This window comes from Triplophysa rosa, linkage group LG22, assembly GCF_024868665.1.
Source record: "Triplophysa rosa linkage group LG22, Trosa_1v2, whole genome shotgun sequence".
NCBI classification, from domain to species: Eukaryota; Metazoa; Chordata; class Actinopteri; order Cypriniformes; family Nemacheilidae; genus Triplophysa; species Triplophysa rosa.
In genome coordinates this window covers 13,473,558-13,487,400 of record NC_079911.1, presented here as the reverse complement: position 1 = coordinate 13,487,400, position 13,843 = coordinate 13,473,558, and the positions used below count along the sequence as shown (strand labels likewise).

At 37.7% G+C, this 13,843-nt stretch overlaps 1 protein-coding gene across 22 annotated transcripts in view; it reads right to left on the bottom strand.

Moving 5' to 3' along the window:
• The window catches only part of dlg2 (discs, large homolog 2 (Drosophila)), a 193,767-nt gene that overhangs the window by 114,140 nt on the left and 65,784 nt on the right, over positions 1-13,843 (bottom strand). For 20 of the 22 annotated variants that reach the window (XM_057320912.1, XM_057320911.1, XM_057320920.1 and 17 more), the window contains 2 exons: positions 3,088-3,171; positions 2,313-2,474 (listed from right to left, as the gene is read on the bottom strand). In XM_057320912.1, coding sequence (XP_057176895.1) covers positions 2,313-2,474; positions 3,088-3,171 — 246 coding nt within the window. Of the gene's footprint in view, positions 1-2,312; positions 2,475-3,087; positions 3,172-8,467; positions 8,638-13,843 lie in introns of those variants that run through there. The other 2 variants (XM_057320926.1, XM_057320934.1) reach the window with 2 other exon arrangements.

The following is a 13,843-nucleotide window of genomic DNA, read 5'->3' as shown; positions in this document are numbered from 1 at the left end:
AATGCCCTACGTCAAGCACCTTTTTCACAGCTAACCAATGACAGACCTGTCGTTTCCATAACAACATGCCATGAACGTGATTGGGCGAGAAGGCTCAAGCTCGAAAAAATAAAATGACGGCCAAAATGCCCGTTGGAACATAGTTTTGTATAAATGTAAGTTTAATTCTCACTTTCAATAACTTCTGATTGCATTTCTAGCGCAAAATTAAATAAAAAAACTTGTAGTTTTAAATATGTGATTGGTTATTGCAAAGACGCTATCGGTTCATAAGTCAAATAGACTTCCGTTCCGTTAGACTGCCTATGAAGCCTGTCTGCCTTCATGCACAAATGCTATCATTGAACATTGCCGGCTGCTATTTGAAACCACTACGCTGTTTTTTTTTACTAAAAAAGCGCCATTGTCAAATTTATTGTCAAGTGTGAATATGGCCTGATATGGGTTTTATTTTTTTATGCCAAAAATGCACAGAAAAACAAAACACTCACAGAAAATAAAGCATACAATATGATTTCATCAGTTATTAGTATTTTGTTCTTCCTCTCTTATTTTTGCATTAAAAAGCCCTTCTAGACTAAGCTTTGTGTATGTGAAATTTTTTTGTCAAATCTTCTAAAATTCTTTCTCAAATCTGAACTTCAGTTTACAACTACTACACAACACACAAACAAAACGTTTATACACCTTTAACTCTTTTCCTGGCATTTTTAATAAAGTTGCTTTATCTTTGATTTTACCTTCTTATCTGAATGTGGTAAATTTTCTTCGGAAATACAAAATTCTGAACAAAATAGTAGTAAATCGTGCTTTTGTCAAAGACTTGATACAAATCAAATTTAGATTTTCAAAACAGAGTATGTAGAGTGTTTGCTTGTTTTTGGATCTGTGAATGCTGTACTCTTTCAAAAGATGTAAAACAGCACCCACTACTGTATAACAGTAAAACATGCAGCTCGAGTCTTACCATAGACTACATAATAACATTGCGGGAGCCGTTGTGTGTAAATGATGTAAAATCTTGTCAATGGCGGGGAAAGAGTTAATAATGTTTGAATGAAGAGCAAAGATGTCAATTTTTCAAACTTGGACATCACTTTTGACCATTACTGAATAAGATTAAGAAAGCTTAAACTCCCCAGAAATGTCAGCCACTTAAGCACTTCATTAAAATTCGATTATAAGATTCAAATCATTGTTATGAATATAAACAGTATTAACATAAAAATGCATCTTTCTCAAAAATAACTTTTCTGTTATTCAAGTCTCGTCTCATTAGGTACTTTACTTTCTGCCCTTGTGACAGACACAGCTTGAATGATAAATATTTATGAATAGCTTTCGAGTTGCTGAAAGGAAGGTGCTCACTGTGGTAGTCACAGCTGATTTTAAATCCTCGTGTTATAAAACTGGACACAATTTCTTTTCTATAACCTTCCGTCCAAGCAAAATGAAACTCACTGAAATATGTGAAGACAGTGAACGTTTACATCAAATGCTCATGTTCTTGGAACTTAACAAGAGACTTCGGTGAAATACTGTATCCGTCTCTTAGATAAAGGTTGATTCTGAGAAGTTATAGTGAAATGCCTCTTGTCAAACCAGAATGATTCACATCTAAATCACTGTGTGCCCAAGAGATATGAATGCAGAAATCAGCCCAATCCTTCATAGTTCTATAAAACAGATACATTTCCACAGATCAAATAGTACTACGCTTCCAGACCATTAGATGTTAATGTCTGTCTGGAAAAGAGCGTGACTCTATCGGAGCCATATCTGATCATAGCCTTCAATTCTGTGAAACTGCTATGTGGTCTATATCTACAGTGATGAAATGTGAAAATGCAATTTTGGAACCTGGAAACCTGCTTGTTACAGAGAAAATCCATCTCACAATGCCTCACAATAGAAGAAAATGTATGTATATCACACTTTCTGATTATTTTACTGTCTAACAAATATAGGCTACTGTAAATGCCTTGTTGCCAGAGTCAGTCTGCTTTTAAACTGACAATTGAGTGCCATCTAGTGTTTAAAAATGATATTACAACATTTAATTTCTGCGTACAACATTTTGTGCAAACATAAACCTGATTTAAATTACATAAACACTAACCCTTAACATTAAAAAACATGCCGGCTTTCTTTGGAAACTTTAAAATGAGTGTGGATGAAACCATGGAATGAAAAATAGACATTCATAAAGAGGCATTCAGACACACAAACAGATGCACAAATGATAGAAAGTGGAAGAGACAGCGAGGTGAGGAGGGTCGCCATGGGAGCAGGCCCGGGAGAGGTTGACTTACCTTAAGTGGTGAAATGTGGGAGTGGGAAACGTATCCGTGCACATTCTCGATCTCTGAAAGGTTCTTCTCCGACACGTGCACCAGCTCCGGCGACCGGACCTCATTGGTAAGCCTAGGGAAACTGTGTTCTGGAGGAGGGGAGTCATCATCCTGATATCGGTACTGTGTTTGGAAATGAAAAGGAAGAGCAAGACAGCAAATGAGAGGCAAAGAGATATCCCACAATCCACTGCAGTGTGCAATGCAAAAAAAAAGTAGAACCGATAACTTTGAGCCAATGATATGCCTGGTGAGATGGATAAGCAAACAACAGCAAATATTACAATTTCTTATGGTCTCAAAGCACCCTGCTGGAAAATAAAAAGATGTCTTTAACCGGCCTAAGCTGGCTTGCTGGTTTAGACTGGTCTGGTTTTCTGATTTCCGAGGGGCTTTAGACATTGTAAAACCAGCTAACCAGCTAAGGCTGTTTTCAGCATGATATATGATTTCTCTGTGAGAGCCTAGTGACATCATCCAACCCCATGCACACACCATAACAAAAGCAACTGATGTTGGCATGCTCTAAGAAAGCTTTAAAAATGTTTGCGTTTTTGCATGTGTTGTACAGCAGCATGTTTTCCGCAGGTATCCGTGCATGCATGCGGTCTAAGCTGAACTGATTCCTTCAATCTGTTCTTTTATTGACAGGAAACGGTCACATTTAATGGTTTCTGGTTGAACAGAGTAAAAACAGAGAGGATTCTGTACGGCGAGACCCCGGCGTCTGTCTCACCCAGGGGGAGCTCATCAGGGCTGGGTTCACACATGCTGGAGAATGGCTTTGGTGCTGGGAGCCCTGTACAGCCGGGGGCCTGTTCTGTAAACACACACAGGAGTCCAACTGTGACCAACCAGTTGCGTACGATGAACAATGTAAATAATTGAAAAGAAGTCATTCACCAGCCACGCAACATTCATCACCGTAATAAGAAGGGAAGAAGCGTTGAACAACACAACAGTCTAAGACAACCTGAGAAGCACATACGGTGACTACTAAATATAGTAATGTACACAGATATTTATTTAAATATACACAAATATTATATAATAATATTATAAATATTATATACAAACTTATTTTACCTCATACATGACGTGCAAGTTTTTATTGTGGCTACAAATAATATGGGATTATAATATTTGATCACACTTTACTAATTATTTCCCTCATTTTAGGCACATCATGCTCAAGTTTTATTCATTTGTTGCCTTTGTTGTTTCATTCAAATAACTTCTTGTAAAACGTAATGCTTGAGAAGCATGCCTTTCCTATCTCACTTTAAAACCAGTGTCACTTGGTTTGATGTTTTATCAAATGTAGTGACATTAAACACATTTGAATGTGAACTGTATCAGGGTAAGTCAGTGGAAATAAAAAAAATTGCTTATATTTTCACCCATGTTTTGGCAAACGGCTCTAGGTAGGTAGGCAATAGCAAAATATGCGTTTCAGGTCAAGACAAACACTACTACTGACATTCTGAGCCCAACCCCAGCATGCCACAGCAAACATCATCACACCACACATCTGAAAATCTCCATATTTAAGTGAAGCCTCCTTCACCTTGAGCATACTCACATTTCAGAAGCCCACATGCTAAGAGCATCAGTACTTTTATTTCCTCTGATGATAAAGCTCCACACGCAGCACAGAGTAATTCTCCGACACCTTACTGAGAAGCATACTGAGAAGTGGATGCGTTTTCTAATACACTGAATTGAGTCTAAATCTAAATCCTCACGACAACAGAGTAAATAAAGCTTCCTGAATTTTATGTAGGTTGTGGGCTGGGCAGCTATTCTGGACAACAAACAAGGTTCTCTGAGATATTAGAGGCCAGAGGTTTATTTTTGTGTCAGATTTTAGTGCATAAATCGGTCACTAAAGTGTTCTTTTAGTTAGGATGCCAACTTAGAAGGTATACAGTAGACATCAAGGCAGCACATTAGGTTTTAGACGACAGCAGATAACACAAACTATATTATGCAGTTAAGGACAGTCGCTATTTTAATTGCTATTCAATTAAATGCTGCATACATGAATATTGAAGTGCTCTGTTATTGTATGGGGAGGCAGAGATAAATGAAGTTAATGTAGAGTAGACTGGTGGGTGAGACGGTTGTCCCCAGGGTTTCCACAAGGCAGCAGGTCGTGCGAACGGCTCACCTTTAAATAAAAGCTCTTATTGTCTTGTATCTCAAATGCCGTCAGCATCTCCTCTTGCCCCTGACTTTCTCTTTCTGCACTGTTATTAAACGTAATTACCCAGCCCGGGCTAATAGCAGGTCTTATACTCCACAAAAGTGAATGGTGGGGAAATATAATCCGGTATAAAATGCACACTCATTCAACATCACACTCGGTGGCGTACTGCAAATCTGTGAGAGCCCTGAAAAAATTAGATGGTGGCCTAAGTATTATTTTTACACTTTTTATTTACACTTGGGATGTAGTTTTGGAGGTCGACTTTCAAACAATTATTTAAAAAAAATTTGTGTAAACATCCTCCTCCATCCACCAAATGCTGCATCTACTAGAACCTTAAAGAAGCTTTCATTATCTTTTGTGGGGCGTCTTGAGCTTTATTAACCGTCAATAAGTTTGACGGTATTTTGTTCCAGCGTTTTTTCTATCTTCCTTCTCTCAACACTCCCAGAAGGCCTCTGAGGACATTCATCGTGCTGTTTGAAGATTACATAATTTGCAGATAAACCTGCAGACATAAAAAATTGGGAGAACTTCCAGAAGCTAATCTGCATGTTGTTGCAGCCGTAATGAAGCGAAGTGAGTATGTAGGAAGCTATAAACAAATATATAAACAAAATAAGGATGCAAATCCACAGGGGCCACAACCTGTGTGAAAACACTATAATGTTAGTGGGCTGTGGAGACGGTAATGGGATCGAGTGGGCTTCGTTAAAACCAAAGACGAAACCTAAAGGGGTTGTGAATGTGATGTAATCTTTATGTATGCTGTCATTCCTCTCCGCCTCCACAGAGGAAAACATTAGAGACGTATTTATGCCACTTTTCCAGCACAAATACTCCAGTCATAACTTTACAATAAAGGGCGGACAACAGGGGAACAGAAAACCCCATAGATTATATGGCACAAAATCAGATGAAAGCACATTCATATTTCTCATTTAGCTGTTGAAAACTTTGATTTTTAGGAATATTTAAAATCTTTATAAGGGTGTTCTAACAGAAGGCTGTCTTTTTACAGTATAAGACATTTGTCAATAAAGCCAATGCCTATTATTCATATATAAACCTTTAGGAAAATAATTCAAAGTGCTATAAAGAGAGAGGGTACAATGAAGAATGAGTTAAAAAAAGAAGGAGGGAGATAAAACAGGGAAAATAATACAATATAACAATATCCTGATCTACAGTAGTTATATGTAACAACACTTCAGAGAAATATCAACATGGCAACACAAAATAACACATCTTGTGTGTCTGTGTGTGCATGACGGAGTCACTACAGCGGCGATGACTAAGTCATCATTCATTAATAGCACTTTAGTACTATAGAAACATGTAAAAGCCAGGTCACTGGCCACAGCTCTGCAAATGGAGCAATGCCGTTTTGTTGAGGCTACTCAACCCTAAACTAGTCGTTCTTAAGCTCATGTTGAACTTACATCTCCAGTTAACACTAAGAACAATAATAAACTGTTTGCTAGAATTTTATTCTTAACTATTCTAAAGTTACATGTTTCTCTTGTTAATTTCGAGTCTTTTCTGTAAGTTGATTGTTTTTACTCTATTTCAAAAATACGTGTTTGTAAAATGACAGTATTTTAACATTAGGTTATACTTGAAAAACCTGCAAAAATAACAGTACAATTCTAAGATCTATAAATGTAAATGCAATGTTATTTACATTACATTTACATGTATGGATTTTTGCGTTCACTGTAAAAACAGGTTGAACCCTTCACTTGCTCCTTTAAATGTCAAGATATTTAACCATAAAACTACTAGGTTCCCATAAATAAAACAAAGTCTGGTCAATCTGCTGGACTGGACTATATCTGCTACAGTCTACAGTAAAATTGATGTGTTAAATGCAGTGATAATCCATCTCACACCCCTCACACAAGTGTCAAATCTAACTCTCCAACAAATGATATCTTACAATTTATCGCTGTAATTCTGACATATTATGCAACATGGCAATATGATAGCAATCTGCTATTGTGGCCTACAGCAAAGGAGGTTCAAAATGTGTTAATAAACTTGTGTGAGCACAAAATAACGTGCTTGTGTGTGCTGGGTGTATTGATGCTTTAGGGAAGAGGTTGTGGGTTTTCCAAAACAAAATCTGTGGATCTAAAGATTGTTGGCAAGCAACTGTGATAAAAATTCCTTTTTATCACAAAATTCCCTATAGTTCCCTCACCCCATTCTCTCTCTCTCTCTCTCTGAGCTCTGAGATGAAGATGGCAATATGAGGTGGCATGTCTGTGGCTGAAGGCCCTGTGCTGGATTGTGTGGAATCTCTTCATGATTGTGTGCACTGACCCCTTTTCTGCAGCCTGATAAACCCAGAGCTCATCATCATCAGCTCGCAGGGTTCACTCAGCCTGAAGAGAACGGAGGGGTTAAGAACAACTGACAAGACCCTCCCACTTCATATTTGAAGCCAACATATCTACACATTAAGTGGGTCCCCCCATGAGATGTTTTTTTGGGGGGGCTGGACCACAAATCTAAAAAAGTTTTTAATAGAAAAATAAAATAAAATCATGTAAAATAATTCTAAAATACAAAAATTCTAAATATACATTTACATTTATGCATTTGGCAGACGCTTTTATCCAAAGCGACTTACATTGGATTGTATTATACATTTGTTTCTGACTATGTGCAATCCCCTTGGATCAAACCCATGACTTTTGCATTGCTAGTGCTGTGCTCTAACCACTGAGCTACAGGAAAGCTAAATACATTATCGCAATGTCTATTTCCATTTAGTGCAAATAGCCCACATTGTTGGCAGAGGCTATTTACACAAACTAAATACCATATCCCCACCATATCTGATTGGAATAGAGAAAATATAAAAACGACCCTATTGAACATGTGTTCTGAGTTTGTCACACTACAGTACTGGATAAATACGAGCGAGAGAGACAGAAAATCACCCCCCAAAATGAGTATAAAACTATTTCTAAGTCCAAGTGGGGATTTCTTGTCTTTCATTTTTTCCCCAAGGTACCTTTACCGAGGCGCTAAACAAGCAGTAAACGATATTTACTAAGCAAATATAAGCACTTACATTTTTAAAGACACATAAGTCACCTAAAAAAGACGTAATAGACTTAATTACTGTAAATATTTTATTCACAATATTTAATGTATTTTATCTGCACAAATGTTGTATTTGTAATTACTACTATTATAAAAAAATATCTGAAGGACCCCCCTAAGTCTGTTGTTTACCCTAATGTGGTCCCTAATGCCTTCTGGGGGGTCTCGGATCCCACAGCCCCCCGCTCAAAACCAGCCAAACCCATCTGTACAGTATAAATATATGCACAAATATAAATATATGTTCTTACACTTTCTGCAAAGATTTGAACATTTGAAAGCTCTGGGTTAATTAAATCAGCAAAGACATGCGACTGCTTACACTGCAAGATCTAATCCCCCACCCCCTACACTGTATGCTCCAATATCAGCTGCCATTCTGCCACACACAAAATACACCAAATAATAAAAAGACACAATTAACTCATAAAACCGTTATGCATATTTTGCATTTTCAACTTTCTTTTTCTGACATCTCTCATTACTGTACACCATTGTTATTATATAATACTGATGTGATTCGGATATGAGCAATATACAGTAAGCACTTAAAATACATTAGGATACATTCAAACATGACAGTACAGCATCCATGTGAACGCCAAAAGTTTCATCCACATGAGACAAAAACAGCACCAGTTGTCACGCTGTCTGCTTTAAATATTCCTTCTACACTTCCTGAACTTGCTAAAAACAGCACTCCCTGTTCTGGCAAAAGTGCTGATGCGTAATTTTAACAACAACATCTCCACAGCGTTTCTCTCCAGCAGGATGGAATAGAGTGAAAGCCTACCTTGCAACCAAACATCAGCGACAAGGTGTTATCATGACACGCGACCTTACAGTGGCAAAGCATTGGATTGAAATGGCCGGGGTTCCTCCTCTATAGGAGACATTCCTCTCCTGACGGTAGAGCTGCACCCGCACTACGAGCACTGACTATAGAGAGAGAGAATGCACGGGCGGCACGCGAGGGAATCTTCACTCCTGGCTGAGCAGGAGTGCGCCTGAAGCATGAACACACACTCACACATCAATAAACTCACATGCATGGGAAGACATCTCAAGTAATTCAGTATTAAAAATACCTTTGCTTTAAAAGGTTCATAATATCTACAAAATATTAGTTGCTTTGTTTTTGAGTCAAAACATTTACAGGATTTGTTTTTTTTCAGTGAGATTTAGTTGGTAATGCCAAATTATTCATGTCATTTTAGAACTTTGCTGTATTTACTGGGCCAAGTTTATTATTATTATTATTTTATTATTATTATTCATTAAAGGGGTGATATGACACAGCTGAAACAAATATTATGGTTTGTTTTGGATGTAATGCAATGTGTATACACGATTTAAGGTTAAAAAACGCTGTATTTCCACATACCGTGCATGTTTGTATCTCCTCTTTGCCCCGCCTCTCTGAAACGCGCTGATTTTTTACAAAGCTCATGGCTCTGAAAAGCGAGGTGTGCTATGATTGGCCAGTTAACCAGTGTGTAGTGATTGGTGGAATACTGCAAGCGTGTGACGTAAATGTAACGCCTCTTACCATATTTGGACCATCAGGTTCCAAAGCAATTGTACTGACAGGTACGCCCACCTTACTTGCGTATACATTGGGCGGTCTTAGTCAAATCATACCATGAACTGACGTAGATTTGTGGGGGTGTGGTTACACGAGGCATTTCAGGCAGGTCTGGGTGAGCATTCGCTTTTAGATAGAATGTCATGGCTCTGCTTCATTTAGTCATGCTTTTCTTGGTCCTGTAGCAGAGCCATGACAAAGTCTTTGGTTATGTGTGGAGAGAGTCTTTTTGACCCTTTCGGTCTTCGATACTCTCTCCGGTCTTTGTCTGTTTTCCCGCCCTTTTGTATCCCTCGTTATTGCTTGTTGATTAGTTCATGTCTCACACCTGGGGCCCGTTTCAGAAAGGAGGTTTAGTGAAAACTCTGAGTAAATTAACCCTGAAATGAGGGAAACTCTGGGTTTTCCGTTTCAGAATGTGAGGTATGTCAAACCTGAGAAAGCGGGGTAACTCAAGCCCGTTTCTAAAGGAGAGGTATCTTATACTCAGAGTCAGTAACCATAGTAACTTACTCTGTGAACCTAACCTGGTCTGGAGCAGGTTTTCTTTGGTAAACCCAGAGTTTATTTCGATCTCCTCCCCCTTTTAAAGCGCAAGTGGTGTAACTCATCCATTATTCATTAATACAGTCATTCATGGCACACATTTTGATTACACAGAGACCATCTCAGTGACTTATACTGTATGTCATATGTGCTTTTATAGAGGATTCATGAAGAGGCTGCATTCATTCATTGGAATGTACTTTGATTTCAGGAGAGCACCGAGTGGAATTTTGTCATTTCACTGTGCATTTTTATTAAAACTGTACCGTTTTTCTTTACAGTGAATTAGATGTATCAAAATATATCTCATCCATCCTTACACATAAATAAAGTGCATGAATAAAGAAATGAATAAATACAGACATACATGCAGAAATGAAGCGATAAAGGTAATAAACAAGTAAATTTGACATGCAGCCATTCCAAGTGAAATCTGTTCAGAGCAGGACTCGAACCGGCGATCAGTCTAACTTTGCACGAGAGTCTGACGCCCTACAGGTGTCCTATACACCATGACGTCTTACTTGCGTAACTAGAGCACTCATGGCGAGTGAGAACATACGATTTTTTTATTATTTCTGTTGTTTCATTCATTTAATGATTAATTTATTTGTTTATTGGTATCAATTTATTAATTTAAACTTAAGTCATTTTCAGGACATCAGTAAATCGAGCGGAAAGTGTGCCTCACTCTCATGTGCTTTCTGCCGCCATGTTGCTTATTTTGGTGCTGTTGCCATGGTGAATCGTGCTATCTTCGCTCAATTGATGATGGCTTTTTAAATCAATGGTGCACGCGCGTAACCTAGAGTGAACTTACTCAGAGTGGATTGAACTAATTGAAATCACCTGTTCTGAAACCGAAAACTCAGAGTTGCGATTCTCTGAGTAAATCAACTCAGAGTTCACATTTTAACTCGGTGTTGGTTGAACCTCCTTATTGAAACAGGCCCCTGTTCCCTCTTGATTTCCTCCCCTTTATATAGTCCTCATGTTTCATTGTCCTGTGCTCTGTCATTGTATCTGTACGTGTGTATGCTGGTGTTCTTGTTCCTGTCGGTCCCAGTGTGCTGTTTAATATTCTGAGTCTAGTCTAGTAAGTCTTTTAGTGTTTTGTTATAGTTTGTCAAGTGTTTCTCAGTTTAGTCCAGTTTTAGTCAGTCTATGTTCTGTTTGAGTTTTTCCTGTTTTCTTGATTTACCCCATCGTGGGTTTTTGTTTTGTCTATTTGTTAATAAATATATTCTTTGTTAACCCCTTCACTGCTGCCTGCATTTGGGTTCTCTTCTGCCAATCCCTGACATAGAATGCATCTTTTGTTCCGACACTTTCATTTTTGCAATTTTGTGTCTAATACATGCATGGGCAACTTATAACACACCAAAGACACAGAAAAACAAGTATTTGCGCCATATGACCCCTTTAAGTTTTTATTATTTTATTTAGAATTATTCAGTGAGGCCTTGTACAGTATGTCATCTGAATAGTTTTGGATGTTAGTATCTTGTAAATCTTTTTGCAACTGTCCTAAAATGAGTAAATTACATTTTATTGAAAACAAGACATGAAAGTAAAACTGCTAATGATGGTGTGACTTCTGTACAAAGAGCTTCCTTAATTCTTTTATTCCTTTATTCAAGTGTGCTATTAGTATACTTCTTTTAAACTTAAAATAGAAAAGTACACTTTTAGTCTACTTCTTATGTACTTCTTAGAAATATACTTTATGTACTTCTCAGTAATATTTAAAATGATACTTAAGTTGGCTTAAAAAATGAACTTTGAGCATACTTCTTTTTGATAAGGGTATTCAAGTCAATTTTGAGCTTATATCATTAATTACGAGATATCGGTATTGCAAATAAAAAAAAAACTTTTCACATATTTCTTTTCTCTAATTGTCACTGTCAGGAAATTTCTGTAGCACAGGGAAGGTGGGATGAAGAGATGATGGGTGACTACGTCTGGAACTTGGTTTGTGAGGATAGTATTAGTCATAAAAGACAAAAACAATCAAATGTTCTAAATCAAAATTTCTGCGTACAAGTAATAATACCGAAATGTATAAATGTGCGAAAATATTTGTCGTTTTTTTATGAGTACTGTCGATGATTAAAAAAATAATTTGACTTTCGTATTCAGCTTGTTAAACTTAATAAATAAACAGCAAAAATTCAAGTGAAACAACTTTTTTTAACATTTGTTACATTGTGTACAAAATACTTTTTTCTTTTGTCACCACATGATTTTGCCATATTTAATCAAAAAACGTGATCCATTCAGACTACATGAATGATTTGTGTTGTGTTAAAACCAGCCTACTTTAGGATAGTGTTATTTTATGCGTTTTTCAGTAAAAAGAAAGACTTGTTAGTGTTTAACGTTCACTCATCTTGGAGATTTAGAAGAGTTAGTCCTTAATAAAAACCTAAAATCTCAAGAAAAACCTTTCCTCAAAAACAACTTCATGTGGAATATGAATTAAATATGAATATGATCCCATCAGGTGTCGTGTGGTTCTGTAAGTTGCTAGAAACTTCACTGCAGGTGAAGAATACAGTGGGTGAATGCTAATGACCAGGTGAGAATATAAGAAACAGGTCAACCAAAATGGACGGACAATTTTGCTGTTGTTGTGTGAAGCTAAAATTACATCTTGGCATTTGGGCATTACCCATTCGCCAAACAAGTTAGAGGAAACACTTCTAAAAATACAAGCGTGTAAAATTCACCTCAAGCCTGTGATCACAGCTAAGAGGGATCCTGCCTTTTTTTATTTTGACCAAAAATAGACTGCAAAGAATAAACATGAATCCATAGTCAAAGGCACACTGTCATGGCTCTGCTTCCTTAGTCAGGTTTTTCTTGGTCCTGTAGCAGAGCCATGACAAAGTCTTTGGTTATGTGTGGAGAGAAACATATTGTTGTCCGTTTGACAATAATATACGTTCTCTCCAGTGTCTCGTCATTGGCCCCATTCCTCTCGTTTCCTCGTTATGTTTCCCTGAGTGTTTAATGTCCCACACCTGCCCCATGTTGTTATCCCTCGTTTGTCAATCCCTATATATACCCTCATGTTTCTTTGTCTTGTTGCTCGTGTATTACATATGTGTATGTGTTTGGTGCGTCTTGCTGCGTTTCATGTGTACTGTGGTCTCGCGTGTGCTTGCTGGTGTTGTTACCCGTGGTCCTGTTCCTTGTCCTGTTAGTGTTTTGTGAGTTTTGTGCATTGGATTATTTAAGACGTTTGGTCGTGTCTTTTAGTTTAGTTTTACTGTTCTTGTTTTCATTTTTGCCCCCTCGTGGGAAGTCTTTTGTTTTCTGTTTGTTTCTTTGCTTAGTTCCTGTTTGATACCCCCTCGTGGGTTTTTCCTTTGTTGTGTTCATTTAATAAATATTATCTGTTAACCCCTTCACCGCCTGCCTGCATTTGGGTTCTTCTGCCAGTCCCTGACAGCACACAGTGAGTAACTCTTCACTAAAACCAATGGTTACAGACTACACACTAGCCTGTGTATGTGTGTGTGTTGTGTGGTCATGTGCAAACTGCTTTATGTGTTGAGTAATGATGCCTTAGGGGCGATTCACATTTCGCGTCTAAAACCGCGCTGAAAACGCGCACGGCTACTCGGAAAAGTTGAACTATTCCCATCTCGATTCACGCACCTAGAAAAATGTGCAAGCCGCACCGTATGCACGTCGCTCCCTATTTGCGCCCGCCTGCTGCGTGTCTACATTTAAGATAACGAACTTGGGCACGTAAAAGACGTGAAATGTGAATCGCCCCTTAGGACAACCTGAATACACACCCACACAAACACATACAGCCTAATGCATAACAACTCAAATACTAACTCTCTCTGCCTTAAAATATAAAAGAAACAGTGCACCCAAAAATGAGTATTTTGTCATTATTTACTCATTTTATATGAGGTCTTCCGAAACCTCAATACCATTCATTTTTCCATAAAACACCAAATAAGTTTGATGGATATTTACATTAAACAAGACATCATAGTGATTATGAGTTGTTAGGTT